The 17,846-nt window shown below is 44.0% G+C and overlaps 1 protein-coding gene across 1 annotated transcript in view; it reads left to right on the forward strand.

The window, feature by feature from the left end:
* The window catches only part of EFCAB5 (EF-hand calcium binding domain 5), a 59,059-nt gene that overhangs the window by 19,671 nt on the left and 21,542 nt on the right, over positions 1-17,846 (forward strand). The window contains exons 5-11 of the mRNA XM_055001854.1: positions 1,623-1,778; positions 3,808-3,907; positions 4,496-5,197; positions 9,655-9,720; positions 9,832-9,924; positions 13,717-13,931; positions 17,088-17,244. Of these exons, the coding sequence (XP_054857829.1) occupies positions 1,623-1,778; positions 3,808-3,907; positions 4,496-5,197; positions 9,655-9,720; positions 9,832-9,924; positions 13,717-13,931; positions 17,088-17,244 (1,489 nt within the window). The remainder of the gene's footprint in view (positions 1-1,622; positions 1,779-3,807; positions 3,908-4,495; positions 5,198-9,654; positions 9,721-9,831; positions 9,925-13,716; positions 13,932-17,087; positions 17,245-17,846) is intronic.

A 17,846-nucleotide genomic window follows, 5' to 3' on the forward strand; every position in this document is an offset into this window, starting at 1 on the left:
TACTTGAGTTGGATTATATAGTGTGAAAAGGTTTCCCTGATAGCAGATGCATGAAAATTGTGCCCGGATGCATGCCCTCGTTTTTCTGAAATTGCACAGCCATCTGCAACTGAACAGGTTCAGTCTTGCCTGAGGAGGTCAGCAATGCTTCCGCACTTCTGACGTTCGACAATCTATGGAAAACAGAACTGTTCAGAAAGGCATTTCTATAAAGGTAGTTTTATCCGTGTCGATCTGCAGTAGATCTGTAGAACCCTCAAAAGCGTACGCCCTGAAAATCTCGTTGGTCTATAAGGTGCTACTGGATTCAAATCCCACAGTTCTATAAAAGTAATAGGGCTATATTACAACAGAATAGTTCTAGAAGATGCTTTTTACAAAGAATGAGACTGTGGACTAAGACCGCTGTGTATAGTATGTATTAACTGTTTGGAATAGGTATTATCCTGTTCCCCTGTGTTGTCTTTCACTTATGTAACACCATTTTCTGCATTGTTTAACATAACATGTCTAATACAGTTTTGTTTCAAGTTTCTGTAATCCTACTCTGATTTCAGTGCTTATTAGATGTCACATTCTATTGATTGTGTTGACTTACTCTGTGTACACCTTGAATCAAGGCAGACTATAAATAAATAAATAAATAAATAAATAAATAAATAAATAAATAAATAAATATAGGCAAAAGTACTTTGCTCCTGTGCTGTGCATTTGTACATTCCCAAATGGACAAGCTGGAAACATTTTGGTGGCAGAATCTCCAAGGAAGTGTGCCTGGCCTCTTCGCTATCAATCTCCAGGAGGCAGCTGAAGGCGTTTTTATTTAGGACTGCTTTTAATTGTTTTTATGTTCCAACAAGCGGGGCTGGCCTAAATGTGTTTTAAGTGAATTGTCCTGTTTTTAGTTAAATTATTTAATATGTTTATATTTTATATTCTTATTGTTTTATATTTGTATGTTTTACTTTTGCTGTACATCGCCCTGAGTCCTTCGGGAGATGGGCGGTATAAAAATTCAATTAAAGTAAAGTAAAGTATGGTACTGGCAGTTCTAAACTGTATTTTTTAAAACTTTGTTTTTTAATCTGTGATTGTTCTTAATTTACATTGCAAGCTACCTTGATTTCCTGCATGGTAGAAAGGTAGCTAACAAATGTTTTAAACAAACAAACAAACAGAAGTGAGCAGTTTCCCTATGGGAGTTCACCTTGTGATTAAATTCTGAGTTGAGAGTTAGTTACAAGGAATGTATGTATGAATGAGCCTTTCCCCATTTCACTTTGCTTTTGTGTGTGTGTTTTTTCGCTAACATTCTTAATTCACTTGTTTCTCTTACGACATTTGTATGCGATCAACAAAAAAATATTTAAAATTTTATAAATTTAAAAAAAGGAATTCAGCACAAGAAAACAGAAAATGATGCAAACCCAAATATTGCAAGTTCAGGTGGCAATAGAGAAAGGTGGAAACAAAATAGAGATTTTACAGTCAAAAGGTGAGGCCATGACATTTGGCAGCATCACGGTCAGCCACTCTGTTGTCTGGGCCCTCAGTGTGCAAAAAAGACTGAGAGAGATGGTAAAGAGGAGTAAATATTTTTGCCATTCTTCTCCCCCACACAGTATATCCTTTCTTACATCAAAAACTTCACCAGCGACATGTTTCAGGAACTACTGAAGCACCTCCTCCAGTGTGCCAATGATGCACGAGAAATTATCAGACATGATATGCGGAGGATGATTTTTCTTCAACTCTTCCTGGACTGTGACCATGGAAAGGTAGCTGTACAAATCCCCTGAAAAGGTCTGCAGTGACTCCAGCCGGCCATATTCTCAGGGCTCTGGGCACAGCCCCACCCCCCGGTCATAGCATTATAATCCATGTTCTAAGTGTTTCTTCTTAGACATAGAGACTAAATTGACTTCTTGCTAGGTAAGGAAAGATGGTAATAAAATGAATAAATAATAGAAATGAAACAACCACCCAATGTACATGCTGTGTACAGTCATAGGGCCTGATGTTGGCCATCCCTGCCGCCTTCTGTGCCTGAGAAAGGCTCTGAAGTTGCCCACAATCCTAGGCTAGGCTATGTCCCAGCCTCCTAGTACAACCCCCAGAAACTCCAGTTCAGACCTTGGAGTAAACTAGGAATCCCTTTGGATCACTGACTCAACTGGGTAGAGGTGTGCAGGATAAGGTGCAGCAGTGAAAGCCCAGAGAGAGGAAAGGCCAGGAATCAAGGGGAGAGATTGCCAGATTCGTGAAACAGAATTTTTGCTGAGCTTGTGTAGAGCAGGGACTATATTTTTGCCGGTTTGCTATGGTGAGCCAGAGAGAGGGTTTCTGCCTGTTCTGGAGGGTAATGTTGCCAACTGCCACTGGTGACCTAATTTCGTTTGGAGGGGTCACATTTCCCCAAATATGAGAATGCAAAGAAAAAAGTGGCCTCCACAACAGAAAGCACTAACTATCCAGAGGAAAGACAGGAGGAGCCCCTCTAAGCAATGAGTAACAACCGTGCATAGAAAACATCTGAACTGGAAATGGCCCTTGAGTGCTCTGTCAGTCCCTTCTGCCCAGTCCATTCAGACAGCTTGCTCTCCTTTCTAGGGCTACTGCATCCCTTCCCCAGGGACCTGGCTGTTGTCCAGCCAGTGTTTACCTGCCAGTTTCATCACATTTTTTTCTTTTCTGCAACATGGCGGAAGGAGACACAATTAAGCCCGTGGGCATATTTCACTGCCTGGACATTGGTAGCTTTACTGGAAATTTGGTAACTGCTGCAAATGCTGGATCGGGGGGGGGGGGGGCGGGTGTTGTTGTTATGGGCTAGATGAGCCACTGTCTGGCATGCTCATGCAAAGGAGATGGCAGAATTGGAACTGCAAAATATCAAGCATTAAATCATTGTACTGTTGCAAGGAAGTGTTCCTCTGTAGTAGCTTACTTTTCCTTTTGCCATGTGTTCCTCTTGTACTTTCTATCCCAGTTTTCTCCTCTTGTTTCCCCTGCCTTTGTCATCTTCCTCTCTTTCTCCCTGGAAGAGAGGGATGCTTGTATGCGTTCCCTGTCTCTCAGGGCAGTGAGACGGGCTGGTGTTCTTCCTGTCCTTCAAAAAGATTAATATGACTTCCAAGAGGTGCTCCAAACTTGTCTGAAATAAGAATGGCAACCAAGCATTTTTTAAGAGCAGGTGCCATGGAAGGTGAACGATTCCTTAAAAAGCATTAACTCTAGACAAGTCAATAGGGGACAGGCCTATCAGCATGACAGCGGGATGTAACCTCTGTGTGCTTAGGCAGTCTACCTCTTCTGCAGATAAGCAGCATAGAAGGTCTTATACACCCCCTCCCCAAAGACCTCTGGTGGGCCACGAATGACAGAACATTATTCTAAATGGATTTTTGGATTAATCCAAGCAGGCATTCCTCTCCTGTACACAAACCCTCCGGGTAACCTGAATATTATATTTCCTCACCTTCAGCATCTTCCAGGGGCACTTGAAGCATTCTGTTTGGGCAAGCATTTCGTATCCTGGCATGAATAGAATAAAAGTTACTTTAGCAATGTCATTTTTAAAAATGTGTATATTTTCTGTGGGTGCTTTGTTTCCATGAGACTACTCCCTTTTAAATTCCTCAGCAGTTCCTCAGAGCCATTGCTCTCTCCAACAGTTTATCTCCAAAACAGCCACCCTATCCCACCCCCCGTTTGCCTGCTCTCACTGACAACTGGACAAGCTCATCCAGCACAAGCCTACCTGAATCCAATGGTGTTTATCAGTATGCCTGTGTTCCTTTTTCCAAGGTGGGGCTCCTGGACAGGCAACGGGTTTTAACTTTGTTGGAGAACTTCTACAACAGCTGCTCCGAGCTTGCTAGGAAAGGATTCCGTAATCCAAGGCAATGTAAGTGCACGGTCCGTGGTCAGGACCAGTATCGGGCTTGGATGGCACTGTGAGACCTGAGTCAAAGGTAGCAGGAGGGGACAGGTCATTGATGAAGGATGACAGGAACTACTGAGCAGTTGGCTGCTGCAAGAAACCCTTTGTGCCTGTATGATGCCTGTCAAAGTGGGCAATGAAATCAGTTCTGTTTGGTCTGGCAGTTTTGTTTAAAAAATTGAAGCAGGAGTCACTTTGGGTGCGAGGCTACAGCTTTTTTAGTACTCACACTTTCTGCCTGTATACTTCTGCACCACTACAATGCCTATTCAGCCAGGACAAAAAGAACTAGTCCTCCGCTGTGGTCTTGTGGTGCTCCGTGGGGCTTCCTGCCAGATGGTGTCCCAGGGGTCAGACCTGTGCCTTCCACACCAGGTCTCCAGGGGCACCTACTCCCCGCCTCACAGTGCCTCACGGCAGGGCTATAGGAGCTGCAGCTCCCTCTCCCAAGGCACACAGATAATGTGCACAATTCATCTCTTTTGTTAGCGGTCCATTTTCTATGATGGTAGCTTCAGGGCATATGAACAGCCTTTCCTTTTCTCCAACTAGGGCCAATTATTGAACTGGATGATATAGATCTCATCGAGTTTTGGGGAGATATGGAAGATGATGAGCAGATCCCTTCAGAACGAAGTAGCCTCCAGTTCAAATACTCTCGGCTTGGACTCTCTGAGGAAGCCCTGGTCCTAAGTCAGATCCTGCAAGGCATACTCTCTGAAGACCTGGTGGCTGTGCCTAGTGAAGGCGACACCATAGAGGAGCCTGTTGCTGTTAGCCCAGAGGTAGCTGTCCTGGAGCAACAGGTGAGTTCAGCAGAAGAGATTAGCAAAGTCGTTCAGGCAAGGAGTTCAGGAGAGCCGGCTGCAGAAGGTCAGAAGGACCAAGATCCAACCGCTGTGGCTGAGTCATCAGCTGCCATTGAGGTTGCTTTTACTGAAGCCATGAAAGTGGGCTTGGACCCATCAGAGGAGAACAGCAATGGGAGGCCAGAAGGTCCTGCTGCTACATCAGAACAGGAAGCCACAGTGATGCAAGGACAGGCATCAAAGGAAAATAATCTGGGCTCTAACGAACAGATGAGCTCAGAGGAACCTGAAACCACTGCAAAAACAGGCATAGCTGAGTCAGCATCAATCCTGGGAGAGGAGACCACAGTGCCCGATGAGGACACTGGTGCAGAAGTCAGTCAAGAGCTCCAGGATGAGAGCACAGGGGAACAGCCAGTCGTGGGCACAGAAAGCCACATCTCAGGTAAGGCCTGCCCAGCCAAGTGCTGGGTTTGTAACCCAGATCCATGAACACCTCTTATTTCAGCCAGTGCTATATGAAGTAAGTTAGTTAAAGCCTGAAGAATAGAGGACCATAAGGCTCAGCATGCTGGTTCACTCAGGCAGAAGTTCCTTGTATAGTGCTTGGTCCCCAGCAGTGTCTGTGATACTGCAAGGAATCCTGGGGGCTCTCCTGGTACGTGGCTACTGCTTGTCAGACTTCTGGCCCCTAGTGTACCAAGTGAGTATTTGGGTTCTTTCAGAAGTCTGAGCAGCCCATAATATCAATATTGGAAACTGTTTAAGAGGCGCATTCAGGTATGCCACCCTGAACTGGCCAAACTTGTTTCAGTTTGAACTTGTGCCCTTTGAAAGGGGTGGGGTGAAAAACTCAAGAGCCATACAAGTTCACTGAGCTGGAAGGAACCAGAAGTGCATCCATTCAAAGCCTCTGCTTCCAGAAGGCCGACGAATCCAGGCAGGCTGTCTTCACGGTGTGCCACGAACAAGGCCTATAAGAGGCACTCGACTTTGGTCAAGGTCTTTTTCTTTAAAAAACAAACAAAAACCGAATCTCTTTTGAAGCCAGTAGCTAGCAAATGACCCGTAGGAGGTTCCTGCATGTATGTTGCATTCCTTTATCCAAGCTCCTGGTTATCACATTTTCTCCCAGACCACATTTTGTCAGGAGGCAATTTGTGGATTCTGCCTGTTGGTTTTCCTTTTGTAAGATCTCCTCCTTGTTGCTAAGGTAGAAGTTCCTAACTGAAGTACATGCCTTGGCTAGCCCTGGCAGGCTTTTCACAAGTCTCTCTTTCTGTCCTCAGGTGCAATATTGATTGGTCTACATCTCCAGAAATGGCAGTCTCCTTTTCTTGACAGCGTTTCCCTATAAAACTATGGCGCTGCAGGATTGATCTTTTTAAAAAATGCTTTCCAGTTTCAATTGGGAGCTTTCAGCTATGAGGATGGTTCTTTGTGTATCTAATTTCTTGCAAAAACAAAACCTTATAATATCTTTTATTGGGACCAACCAAAAATAACACAAAACAATATGCAAGCGAACTCTTGTCAGGTTGGATGTTAAAAAGAACAATTTTTCAGTTGCTTCCATCCATTCTTTGCTTTTTCATTCTGGAAAGGCAAAGGTACAACCAGACACTCCTGTATACCTGCTCAACTTTTTACATTGAATGCTTATAAGAACGCATCTTCAAACACCCCCTGAAGCATCCCCCCCCCATTAACATCTCATTTGATGAAGAGCTCTGGAGAATTTGAAAGCTTGCACACTGTTGTGTCTCATTTTTGGTTGGCCCTAATACAAGTTATCACATGGATTTTGTTTTTGCATTTTGCGACCATCACGGCTTTCTACAATTTGTTTTCTTGTACATTCTTGAAAAATGAGTATTGGGCCAAGAAGAATTGGATGATAGACTTTCTATGCCCTATATTTGGCATCAGAAAATGGAAGTCCTCTTTTACCATGCCGGGACAAAGAAATGTCTCCATTTTAGGCCAAATTTCTGAAGCACCCTTTCTTGTATGTGTGAACATTGTATGGCTCTGATTTCCTAGCAATAAACCCATTTGTTCTGTTTTACTGAGGTAGTCAAGCCTCTATGCCTAGCCATTTTCAAACACTACAGCTGCATCTAAACAGGAGATTTTTCTTCACATTGGCTTCCAAACTGCATAACATCCTCTAACTGTCCATTTTCCAGGCTTTCCCCTTCCTCAAAACATTCGTTCTCAAACCTGGTTTGGTACAATCTTTCAGGAAATAATGTAGTTCAATTATATTAACAAGCTGCCTGGACGGGAAGTGTGCATTTTAAAAGGCCTGCATACGTTGGTGCTGTTTTACTTGCCTCAGCCCCCTCAGTTGCCACCCCCTCCCACTGGACAGTTTTATTAAAACACTAGAGATTGCTTTAGTGCTATAGCACAATACATTATAATGAGTTATCACCACAGCCTACCAGTTCTGAATTCTCAGCTTTTGTTTTTTAAAAAGGCAGCTAACTCTGAGCATCTGTAAGGTTTTGGATCTTTATGAGGATAGGCTGTGAAGGTTCAAGACATGGAGTTCAGTGAAAACAAATTCCTCAGTCTTCCCACACGTTGATGAACTACATAGCAGCCACTCCCAGATTTGGATCATGTACATTTCACAAACGAAGTGGTTTTGTCCACTGGTTTTGTTGAACAAGTAAGTTTTGTTAAAAAGTGACTACACTCCAGTGACTAATGAAGATAGCTTAAAATGCATGAATGAACACTATCTGAGCCACACCAACAGAGGATTCCATCATAAAGTCAACACATTCAAATTGGATGCACTCCGTGCAGGATATTTCCGGAAAAAAGTCAGCTGTGAAGGGTCTTCATTCTCTTGGCTTTAGTTCTCAGGGCTGTGAACTACAGATAACTGTGAGGTCCTTCCCCAAGCACTCCTTTAAGGTGCCCATTTGCTCCTGAATATTGTAGGTAATCTGAATTCATAATCTAAGAATAAATTAGAGTTACTAGCTAGAATAAATCAGGGCCCCAAGAATATAGCTTGTAGTAGCAGATAGCAAGAGTTGCATATGATGATTCCCTCTGCATTTCCAGCAGAGAGATCACGCACTCGTACTTTTCCATTATTTTTGTGTGGCTGGGAAAACTGCTGCTGGGCACACCAGAGGGCTTCTAAACCTTTCTGGATTTTTCACATCACTGGACTCATTGATGCTGCCTCGCTTAGCTTGTGGGCTAAGGGAGGCTGATCAGGCCTTCTTCCTGCTTGACTCAGGGCCAAGCTAGAAGTGACGGATGACACTTGAACGGCAAGTGAACAGGCTCACATGGGCCGATTCCACACTACCTTAGCTCCCGCTTTTCTTGTGCAATGATTGCTCCATCTGTTATTGCGCGTTCTTCACTTGTTTGTCCACATCACCCTTTGAATAGCGCTTCTCCTGCACAATCCATTGATCACATCCCCTTTCAAAAAGACGGGTAAAGGGGCAGGAAAAACCCGAACGGCCCCGTGTTTTTTTTTTAAAAAGGACAAATTGACGCTATATCGACAAGTAAGCATCCTGGTTCAATGGTATAATGACACCATTAATATAATATATTTTAAAAAATCACCCGAGACACGATGAGCGCTCGGAACATCACAGCCTGCATGCTGGTTGAAATCATCCAGGAATGGGTGAGCGGTCACGATCACCTACAGCAGCATCCCACAGCAGAGCTTCATTTTGTCTTTGGAAAATTAACATCTGTGCCTAACTCGTTGGCACAGTCCGTGTCGGGGCGTAACATGAGCCATGATTTCAGTATCATGTGGATGCCCCCCCCCAAATATATAAATCGAATTAACATATGAAATTGTTCCTCTGATATTTGAGGTCTGCCCGCCTTTTTAAAATGAGATTAATATGATGAGATGTCACCATATCGACACGGTACTCTTTTATTTTTTAAAAAAAGGGGTGGGGACAAAGGCGGAGAATTACTCCTTAATTGGGAGGCAGGTCAAGAGAGGCTCGGAATTCAACGGAGGGCAGTTATTCGTCAAAAGATAACCCGCGGCGAAAGTGCAATGGGCTGTGGCGACGCCATGCCGAATTAATGACGGCTTCAGAGACGATGCGTGTGAACAGATGAAGGAATGGCGCTGCGGAAGCGAAAAACTGCTGCAAGAACGACAGTAGTGTGGATTCGGCCATGGATTCCTCCCTGTTCACTTGCGCTCCACTTGCACTCCATTTGATCACGGAGTGCAAGTGGAGTGCAAGTGAACAGGGAGGAATCCATGTGAGCCTGTTCACTTGCCGTTCAAGTGTCATTCATCACTTCTAGCTTGGCCCCCAGCCTCTCTCTTATGGAAGTGATCAAAGGGCAAATCAGACAAGATGTCTTGGATCTGGGAAAGGGAACAAAGTGTGGAGAGACCAAGGAGAAGTGGAAGACATTTTCATCATTTCAAATGGGAAGCCTGAAAAAAGCTGAATCCAAAAGGTACAGGATTAGCTTGAAGCCCAACTTTAATCTCCTGGAACCCAACCCAAATCTCCTTCACCACCTTCCTAAAACCACACAGAAGCCAAAAGGAAAGGCACATCATAAAAATGAGCATATTGTATGTCCAACACAATGGACAATAGCACCTCTGCCAGTAGTTAGAACTTCCAAACAGTACATTTAAGTAGCTCATTATGTGATTGGCAGCTAGATTAAGGTAGTACAGGAGCTACCGTGGGCAGCTGTGGATGGGGGTGGGGTGCTTTGGCTGCGGATGCCAAAGAGATCTTCCAAAATTCCAGAGTGCAGCAAGACCTGCATTGATTGAGATCAAGTGAGTGGTTTCTATGTCTCGGGTTGGACAGAGAGTGGTGGCTCATTCTTGGTCCATTCCTATTCATGGATGGTTTCTCGTTTCAGGCCCAGTGAAAGCCAGCGAGTCATTTGAAAAGGCGCCTCAGCTGATATACGGACTGCCGTGGTCAGGTGATGGCACTCATCAGCTTTCTTCAGCATCCAGGTTCTGTAATTCTTAAGTTGCTGTAGCAAGACAGATGCTTTGTCCAATCAGCAGTCTGTGTTGTGGCCCCCCAATAGGTGACCTTCAGTCCGCCGACCTGACCTTCAAGTACAGCGACTATGGCAAGGAAGTCCGGGAAGACTGGAGCATGGAAAACTCCAGGTTTTCAGGTGCAGTGTTTCATTGGAGTACCATAAACCCCAAAGGCTCCATTTACAATAGCCGTTTGCAGGAATGTTTCTGCAATTCATTTCTGTGATTAAAAGGACTTCTTCATGTGCAAGTCGGGGGTGCTGTGCTGAGTTATTCTCAGGCCTCGTCATAACTGTGTTTGAAGCATAACAGAAGTCCTTTTGGCATTACTATTTGCAGCACAGGATTGGCTTGTAGCTGCACTTTTGTGGATGAAAACAATCATAGCAGGAAAATCCCCCGTACCCTCTAATGGATAGAACAGCATTGTGTATTAATGGGAAGCCCTACCAGCTCCTCCTTGCCATAATATAGCAGCTCTGTTGCTGGGTTGCATACCACCCCTTTGGACACTTTCTTTAGAATGATAAAGCCCATTCTTCCCCTCCTCCACTATTTCCCCCACACCAAGATAACAAAGCAGCCAAACAGATAAGGCCTCGGTCAGGTATGAAAACAATTGGTTGAGGATTTTCACTAGGAATCTTGGTGGGTCAAAACCCGGGCATCAAAGTGTAAGTGACAATGGTCATGTTTCTGCCCACTATTCTTCTACCCACCTCTTTTATCTTTTTGTACATGTCAAAGTTCATGGGACCTCTGCTTAGTAGCTTCGAATACAATCATGGCAGCTGTGGGTATTCTAGAGAAGGGACTTTGATGCAGTAACTCTGGCCTGCAAAGTGTTGGGATTGTAATCTCACAATGGAATACATGTTTCTCTGTTACATCTTGGAGATAAGAGGAGTACTGATGAGCAGGGAGGAGCACATATGCAGGGACCCGTTAATTTGCAGGTAAGGACAAAAATGAAGCACTCGGAGCACATAAGGATTCTGATGTCTCTAGACTTTACTCAGAGAATGGGAAACAAACAAGAGGAGCTTGAAGTCTTAATAGAGGAAGGGGACTGTGGCCTAGCAGGCAGTACTGAAACTTGGTGGGATGAGATTCACAATTGGAATATTAGGATTGAGGGCTACAACTTGTTTAAAAGGAATAGACCAATAAGGAAGGAGGAGCAGCAGCATTATATGTCTGCTAAAAATATAAGATCTAACCGCTTGCTGACCACTTCATCTTCCAGAAAGTGAAGGAAACAAGGGGATCTGCTATCTTGGACCTGATTCTCACCAACAGGGAAGAACTGGTTGATGAGGTGAAAGTAGAGGGCACTCTGGGTCAGAAATACTCAAGGAGAAGGGGTTCAAAATGGGTAGGAGTTTCTTAGAAGCGAACATTGAAAGCACAATCACAAACAATTCCAATGAGAAAGAAAAATGGGAGGAACCTAAAGAAGCCAGGGTATCTCCATAAACAGCGTTCTAAAGATCTGAGAATTTAAAGACATTTAAGAAATGGAAGGAGGATCAAGGATGAATATAAACAAATTGCCATTGCTTGTAGAGAGCATGTTCGAAAGCCTAAAGGTCAGTATGGGCTTAGGCTAGCAAGAGACGCTAAACGCAACAAAAAAAGGGTTCTTTGATTAAGATTGGAGCTAGAAGCGGTAGACCCATTCCAGGGAGAAGAAGGTGGAATTTTAACAGGTGACAAAGAGAGGGCAGAACTACTCAATTCCTACTTTCCCTTGGTCTTCTCTTACATGGGAAACTGCTCAACCTGGCAAAAAGAGAATACATGACGAAGGAAGGGCTTTGCAGTCTATGATAGGCATAGGGGTGGTATATAAATTCCTAGCTTCTTAAAATGAAGTCAAGTACTCAGGGCCAGATGAATTGCACCCTAGGGCACTAAAGGACATTGCAGAGCCTCTGTCTATAATCGAGAATTCCTGGAGAACGGGTGAGGTGCCAGAAGATTAGAAGTGGATAAATGTTGTCCCCATCTTCAAGAAGGGGGAAAGGAGGATCTAGGTAACTGTCCTACCAAAAGCTTGATGGCCACACCTGGAAAGGTTTTAGAAGAAATCATCAAACAGTCAGTTCTTCAGCATTTAGAAAAGACAAAAACAAATCATGTCAGACTAACCTCTCTTTTTTGAGAGAGTTACTACTTTGTTGGATCAGAGGAATGCTGTGGACATAGTTCAGCTTGATTTCAGAAAGGCTTTTGATAAGGCTCCACATTATATTGCTGTTGACAAGTTAGTAAAATGTGGGCGTACTACTGTTAGGTGGATTTCTAACTGATTGATAGATGGAACCCAAAGAGTGCTTGTAAATGGTTCCTCATCCTCTTGGAGAGGAGTAACAAGTGGAGTGGCTCAGGGGTCTGTCCTGGGCCCCGTGCTGGTCAACGTTTTTCTAAATGACTTGGATGAAGGAATAGAGGGGATGCTCATTAAATTTACGGATGTTACTCAATTAGGAGGGGTTGCAAATACAGTAGAAGACAGAATCAAGATTCAAGATGACCTTGACAGGCTAGAAAACTGGATTAACACTAATAAAAGGAATTGCAAGAGAGATAAATGTAAGGTTCTGCATTTAGGTAGGAAAAATTGACGGCATAATTATAGGACGGGGGAGGCTTGTCTTGGCAGGAGTACATGTCAAAAGGATCTAGGGGTTTTAGATCATACACTGGACATGAGTCAGCCGTGCAATGCAGTAGCTAAAAAGGCAAATGCGATTTTAAGCTGTATCAACAGAAGCATAGCATCCAGATCATATAAAGTTATGGTATCGCTTTGCTCTCTCTAGTCTGACCTCACTTGGACTACCGTGCTCAGTTTGGGGCACTCTAGTTTAACAATGTTGACAAGCTGGAATGTGTCCAAAGAAGGGCAACAAAGATGGTTAGGGGTCTGGAGACCAAGTCCTATGAGGAAAAGTTGAAGGAACCGGGTATGTTTTGCCTGGAGAGGAGATGACTGAGAGCCAAGCTACAAGTGACTCCTGACACAGGTTGGACACTTGTCAGCTTACCTCAAGTTTTGATGGGAAATGTAGGCATCCTGGTCTTGCAGCTGTAATGGAGAGCCAAGCTGTAAAACCAGGACGCCTACATTTCCCATCAAAAATTGAGGGAAGCTGACAAGTGTCCAACCTGTGTAAGGCGTCACTTGTAGCTTGGCTCTCAGAGGTGATATGATAGCCATCTTAAAGTACTTGAAGGGCTGTCACAAAGAGGATGGAGTGGTTTTCTGTTGCTCCAGAGGATCAGACCAGAACCAGTGGGTTAAAATTAGGTCCAAAGAGCCTTTGGGTAAACATTAGGACTTCGTCATAGAGTGGTCCCTCAGTGGAACAGACTTCCTCTGGAGATGGTCAGCTGTCCTTTGAAGGTTTTTAAGAAGAGGCTAGATGGCCATCTGACAACAATGTGGATTCTATGACTCAGTATTAATTTAGGCAGATCAGGAGAAGGAGGGCAGGAAGGGATAAGCTGGTGCTAGGCTCTTGTGACCCTTTCTTATATGGCCAGGGTAATGCCAATTGCCACTTTGGGATCAGAAAGGAATTTTCCTCCAGGCCAGATTGGCCAGAGATTCTGGAGGGGTTTTTTTGTCTGTCTCTAGGCATACAGTAGCAGTCATTGAGGAGTGGGAGAGGTAGCTGTAAATTTCCTGCAGTGTGCAGGTGGTTGGACTGGATGACCTTTGGGATCCCTTCCAGCTCTATGTTTCTATTGCCCTGGCCATAGCTACTTTAAGGGAGAAAATACAAGTACCGCCTTAGAATTCTCCCTTTGTCAACACTAAACGAACAATTCTGTTCCTCCCCTATTCCTCGTCACTTGTCAGGGTTTAAAACACGCCCCCATGCTCATTACACAACATGCTTTGATTTTCCCCCCCATTTCAGATTTACGCATGAACATGATAGACATTCAGTCCCGTGGGCCCCCTTCTTCCACAAGCGCCTTTGACAAGCATTACCTCAACCTGCCACAGTTTGTGCAGCTCATGGAGACGTTTATTGAAGAAGAAATTTCTCTGCTAGACCTGAAGAAATTGGTGGAGTTTATGAAGAAAGGCTACGTGTTGTTGGAGAAAGAAAAGATCAGTCAGATGGAAAAAGTAAATACAAAGGCCTTTTGCTGGAGGGACATCCCAAGACAGGGGAACTATAGCCTGCTCATTGCTTAGACAAAGGATTTCTATCTTTCAGTTGATTAAAACATGCTACGCGCATCGTTGACAGAAACTAGGTGAAACAAATCCAGAGTGGATGAGAAAACTCAATACCCAGGTGCAAGAAAAAAAACAAATTGATGGAACTTAAAAAAAAAATCAGCATAAACATGTCTCAAATTTCCCCCCTAGCAATTCCTCAACAATTAAAACAGTATTTGAACTAAAAAAACTGAAGACATACGTATCTCCTAATAACTATTTTGTTAGTGTTCTATCTTTTTAAGAGTTGCAAAATTATTACAAAACACCCAGTGCCTTCTTCTGAGCATTGAGCAGGGGTCACAAGTGGGGGGAGTAGCTGTACATTTCCTGTATTGTGCAGGGGGTTAGATTTGATTACCCTTGAGGTCTCTATGTTTCTAAGTCAAAGGATTAAAATATATAATGCATTGAGTTTCCAAGTACTCAAACTGTCACTTTACTAACTTTAGTGTTCTGATGTTTATGTTTATTACACATGTTAATTAAACAGTTTAAATGGACCACAGAGAGAACGTTCATGAGGACCAGGGTTTTTTTTCAGCTGGAACGCGGTGGAACGGAGTTCTGGAACCTCTTGAAAATGGTCACATGGCTGGTGGCCCCGCCCCCTGATCTCCAGGCAGAGGGGAGTTGAGATTGCCCACTGAGTTCCACCACTTCTTTCCCCAGAAAAAAAGCCCTGATGAGGACCAATGTACAATTCAATGTAAAAAAATACATGCTTTTTGCCTCTTTAAATGGCACTAAAAATCTTTCACTCAATTGGGGAAGTAAATCCATTTGCAATATCCAAAGATAGCCGTATTTTATTTAAAGCGTAGGGGTAGGAGGGCCCCCGTTTCACCCTGTAAATCTACACTTGGGATTGTACCTCAAGGCAGAACAGGCAAGATTGCCTCACCTCCTTCTTGTGCCAGTGGAAATTTGGGGTCCAACCTTATTAATATAACCCTTCTCAGTTCAATAATGCAATCGTTCAATAACGCAGCACTTAATGTGGTTGCTACTCGAAATCTTTGAATGAAATACAAAGGCTGTTTCCTCTCGTCCTAATGTAGTGCAACACTCATGGAATGAGGGCATCTTCATGGCGCAATTTCTGACATCATTGCGCCACAAAAATGGGATTGTGGTGTGATGACGTCAGAAATCGCGCCATGAAGACGCCCTCATTCCGTGAGTGTTGTGCCACGTTAGGAGGACGTGAGGAAATGGCCAGAGTCACTACAGACACTGAAGGCTCAAGCCAAGTGACAAATATCCAGAGTCTGTTTATGAGATCCCTGTCAGAAAATTCGCCACAACAAACCAAGTTAAGATTATTCTCTTTGGAGAATCATTCTACAAACTGAATATTTAACTTACCAGCTGCTTCTCTCTCAAAAATAAGATGAACGTTTTAAAAGCAAACTGCTCTGCTTAGTCTTTGAATTTAAAACATCACTTTTAAATATATATGTACCAAATCCTCTCTTATACACGAGAGTCAGGGACTCATAAGGGGAAGCAACATGTTTCTAGCTTGGCTTCAGTGGGCTCCTTTTATCTGTTATCTCTAAGGGACAGTGATTGGCAATGTTATGAATGGTTTTGTCCTTTACATAATTCTGCAGACATTTTGGCATATCTTAAAGAGACAGAACACTAACAAAAATTCTGCTTACATGCACATTTTATGCACATTTTAGTTTTGTTTGCTCTAGATTCAAATATTGTCTAATTTCTATAGGCATATGCAGGTTGCATTTTTAAGTAGTTATTTTTTCTTCCTTACACCCTTTGATTGGTTTCCTTCGCCTCTTCTGTGTTTGTGAGAGAATACAGCCCCCAGCCTTCACTGTGGGCTGCAGGTGGAATCTGGAGCTTGCTGGCTTGGAGATTTTGCCCTGCTTACCTGGCCGAACAGGGGCAATATAACAGACTCTCTGTCTTGTGTATCTGCAACTGTTTGGGCTTTCCCCCCAGCCTTCTATCCTTCCTTGCTTGGAACTTCCCTGAAAAACACTGGTGGGATGCTTTGGCCCTGCTTTCTCTGTTTTTATGGTGCCTTCCAAGGCGCAAAGCCAACCACGCAAACGGACTGCTGTAAAAACAGTGGAGAGGCTGCTAACAAGTTTGCCAAGAACTTTGAGAAAAAAATACCCTGCCCATTCCTACATTTTAACAGAGACTTAAAATGTAGGAACGGGCATCTGAAGCTTTTCATGAGAGACAGGTAAATAGCATCAACAACATCCCATTAAGCGTCTGTTAAAGGGGCTCTGGGCTGGATAGCCCAGGAGACCCTGATCTCATCAGATCTCAGAAGCTAAGCAGGGTTGGCCTTAGTTAGTAATTGAATAGGAGTCCTCCAATGAAGACTAGGGCTGCAGAGGCAGGCAATGGCAAACCACCTCTGTTAGTCTCTTGCCATGAAAACCCCATCAAGGGTCACCATAAGGCACCTATGACTTGAGGACAGGGTTTCATTTTTTCAAAGGGGCAGGACATTTTTTCATCAGGTTGTTGGCAGCCCTAGCTGCTAAGCACTGGGCAGTAACACAAGTAGAAGAGACCACATCCAGCCAGAATCATGGAGAAGCACACCAATTAATTGTACTAGCTGTCTTGTTTCTCTCATTATAAAGGTGGGGGGGGGCTTCCTTTTTGAGAGGGAAGGAATCCCGGTATCTCCAAAACTAAAAACCATCCTTGCAGATGGTATAGAAAACCTCTCACTGGGAACTGTAGTGACAAAACAGCTTTAAAAAGATTTCCTGACATTTGCAAGTGAGGGAAGGGATAACCTGAAAGTTTAAGAAATCCAAAATCTCCCCCCGCCCCTGATTTTCACTCTTTCTCTTTGAACATCACAGCTACTAGGAGTGCTCTTTCTGGGCAGTCATGTTTTCTGCTGAGCCACTGCTCTCCCCCACAGCGGCTGCCTGCTTTCATCCATCTCCAGGTTTTTAAACAACCAAAGTGTTGCCTTATTTCTGCTGCCAATGCTGAAGCCCAGTCCATAAAAGCCGCAGCAATCGGTGATGCATTCTCAGTTCCTTCTTACCTCCTCCTCAGGTCCGTCATGATGCTTTCTTAGTCCGCCAGCAACTCCTTTTGGCTTCCCTCTTTGAGAAATGGGATAACGAGTGCTCTGGATTCCTGGACATGACAGAGGTGGATGCTGTCCTTAGTACGTTCAAGGAAGGAATGGAGCAAGAGGCCCTGGAGAAAGGTGAGAGGAATGACCTCCGCTCTCTAGCCCCTTTCCCCAGCAGGAGACCTTTGTCTTGCTCAAAGGCTTTGTTTTCCTATTATCTCATGACATGCATTGGTCCCAGAGAAATGGCCCTTCAACAGCAGATGTCACACTTGCATCTGTTCTGCATCAGTTGCCTGTTAACTTCATATGCAGAATACCTGAAAACTTTACTCTCCATTCTTAAGATTCTGACAAATCATCTTTGTGCATGATCCCCCAAAACACACACACATAAAAGGGGAGTGTGGGATTTTTCTGCCCTTTTTCTATCCTTCCTATTAATCTTGCTGTTGGTGGAGAGTGCCCTCAAGTCATAGGTGCCTTATGGTGGGGTTTTCATGGCAAGAGACTAACAGAGGTGGTTTGCCATTGCCTGCCTCTGCAACCCCGGTCTTCGCTGGAAGTCTCCCATCCAATTACTAACCAAGGCTGACCCTGCTTAGCTTCTGAGATCTGATGAGATCAGGCTTACCTGGGCTATCCTAGTCAGGGCCGTACCAGTCTTACTATTACGTATTTGGGAACTTTAACAGACAGGTTCCGAAAATCTGTAGAAGAGCACCCCCTTGTGTGCA

The sequence above is a fragment of the Eublepharis macularius genome, chromosome 17 (genome assembly GCF_028583425.1).
Source record: "Eublepharis macularius isolate TG4126 chromosome 17, MPM_Emac_v1.0, whole genome shotgun sequence".
NCBI classification, from domain to species: domain Eukaryota; kingdom Metazoa; phylum Chordata; class Lepidosauria; order Squamata; family Eublepharidae; genus Eublepharis; species Eublepharis macularius.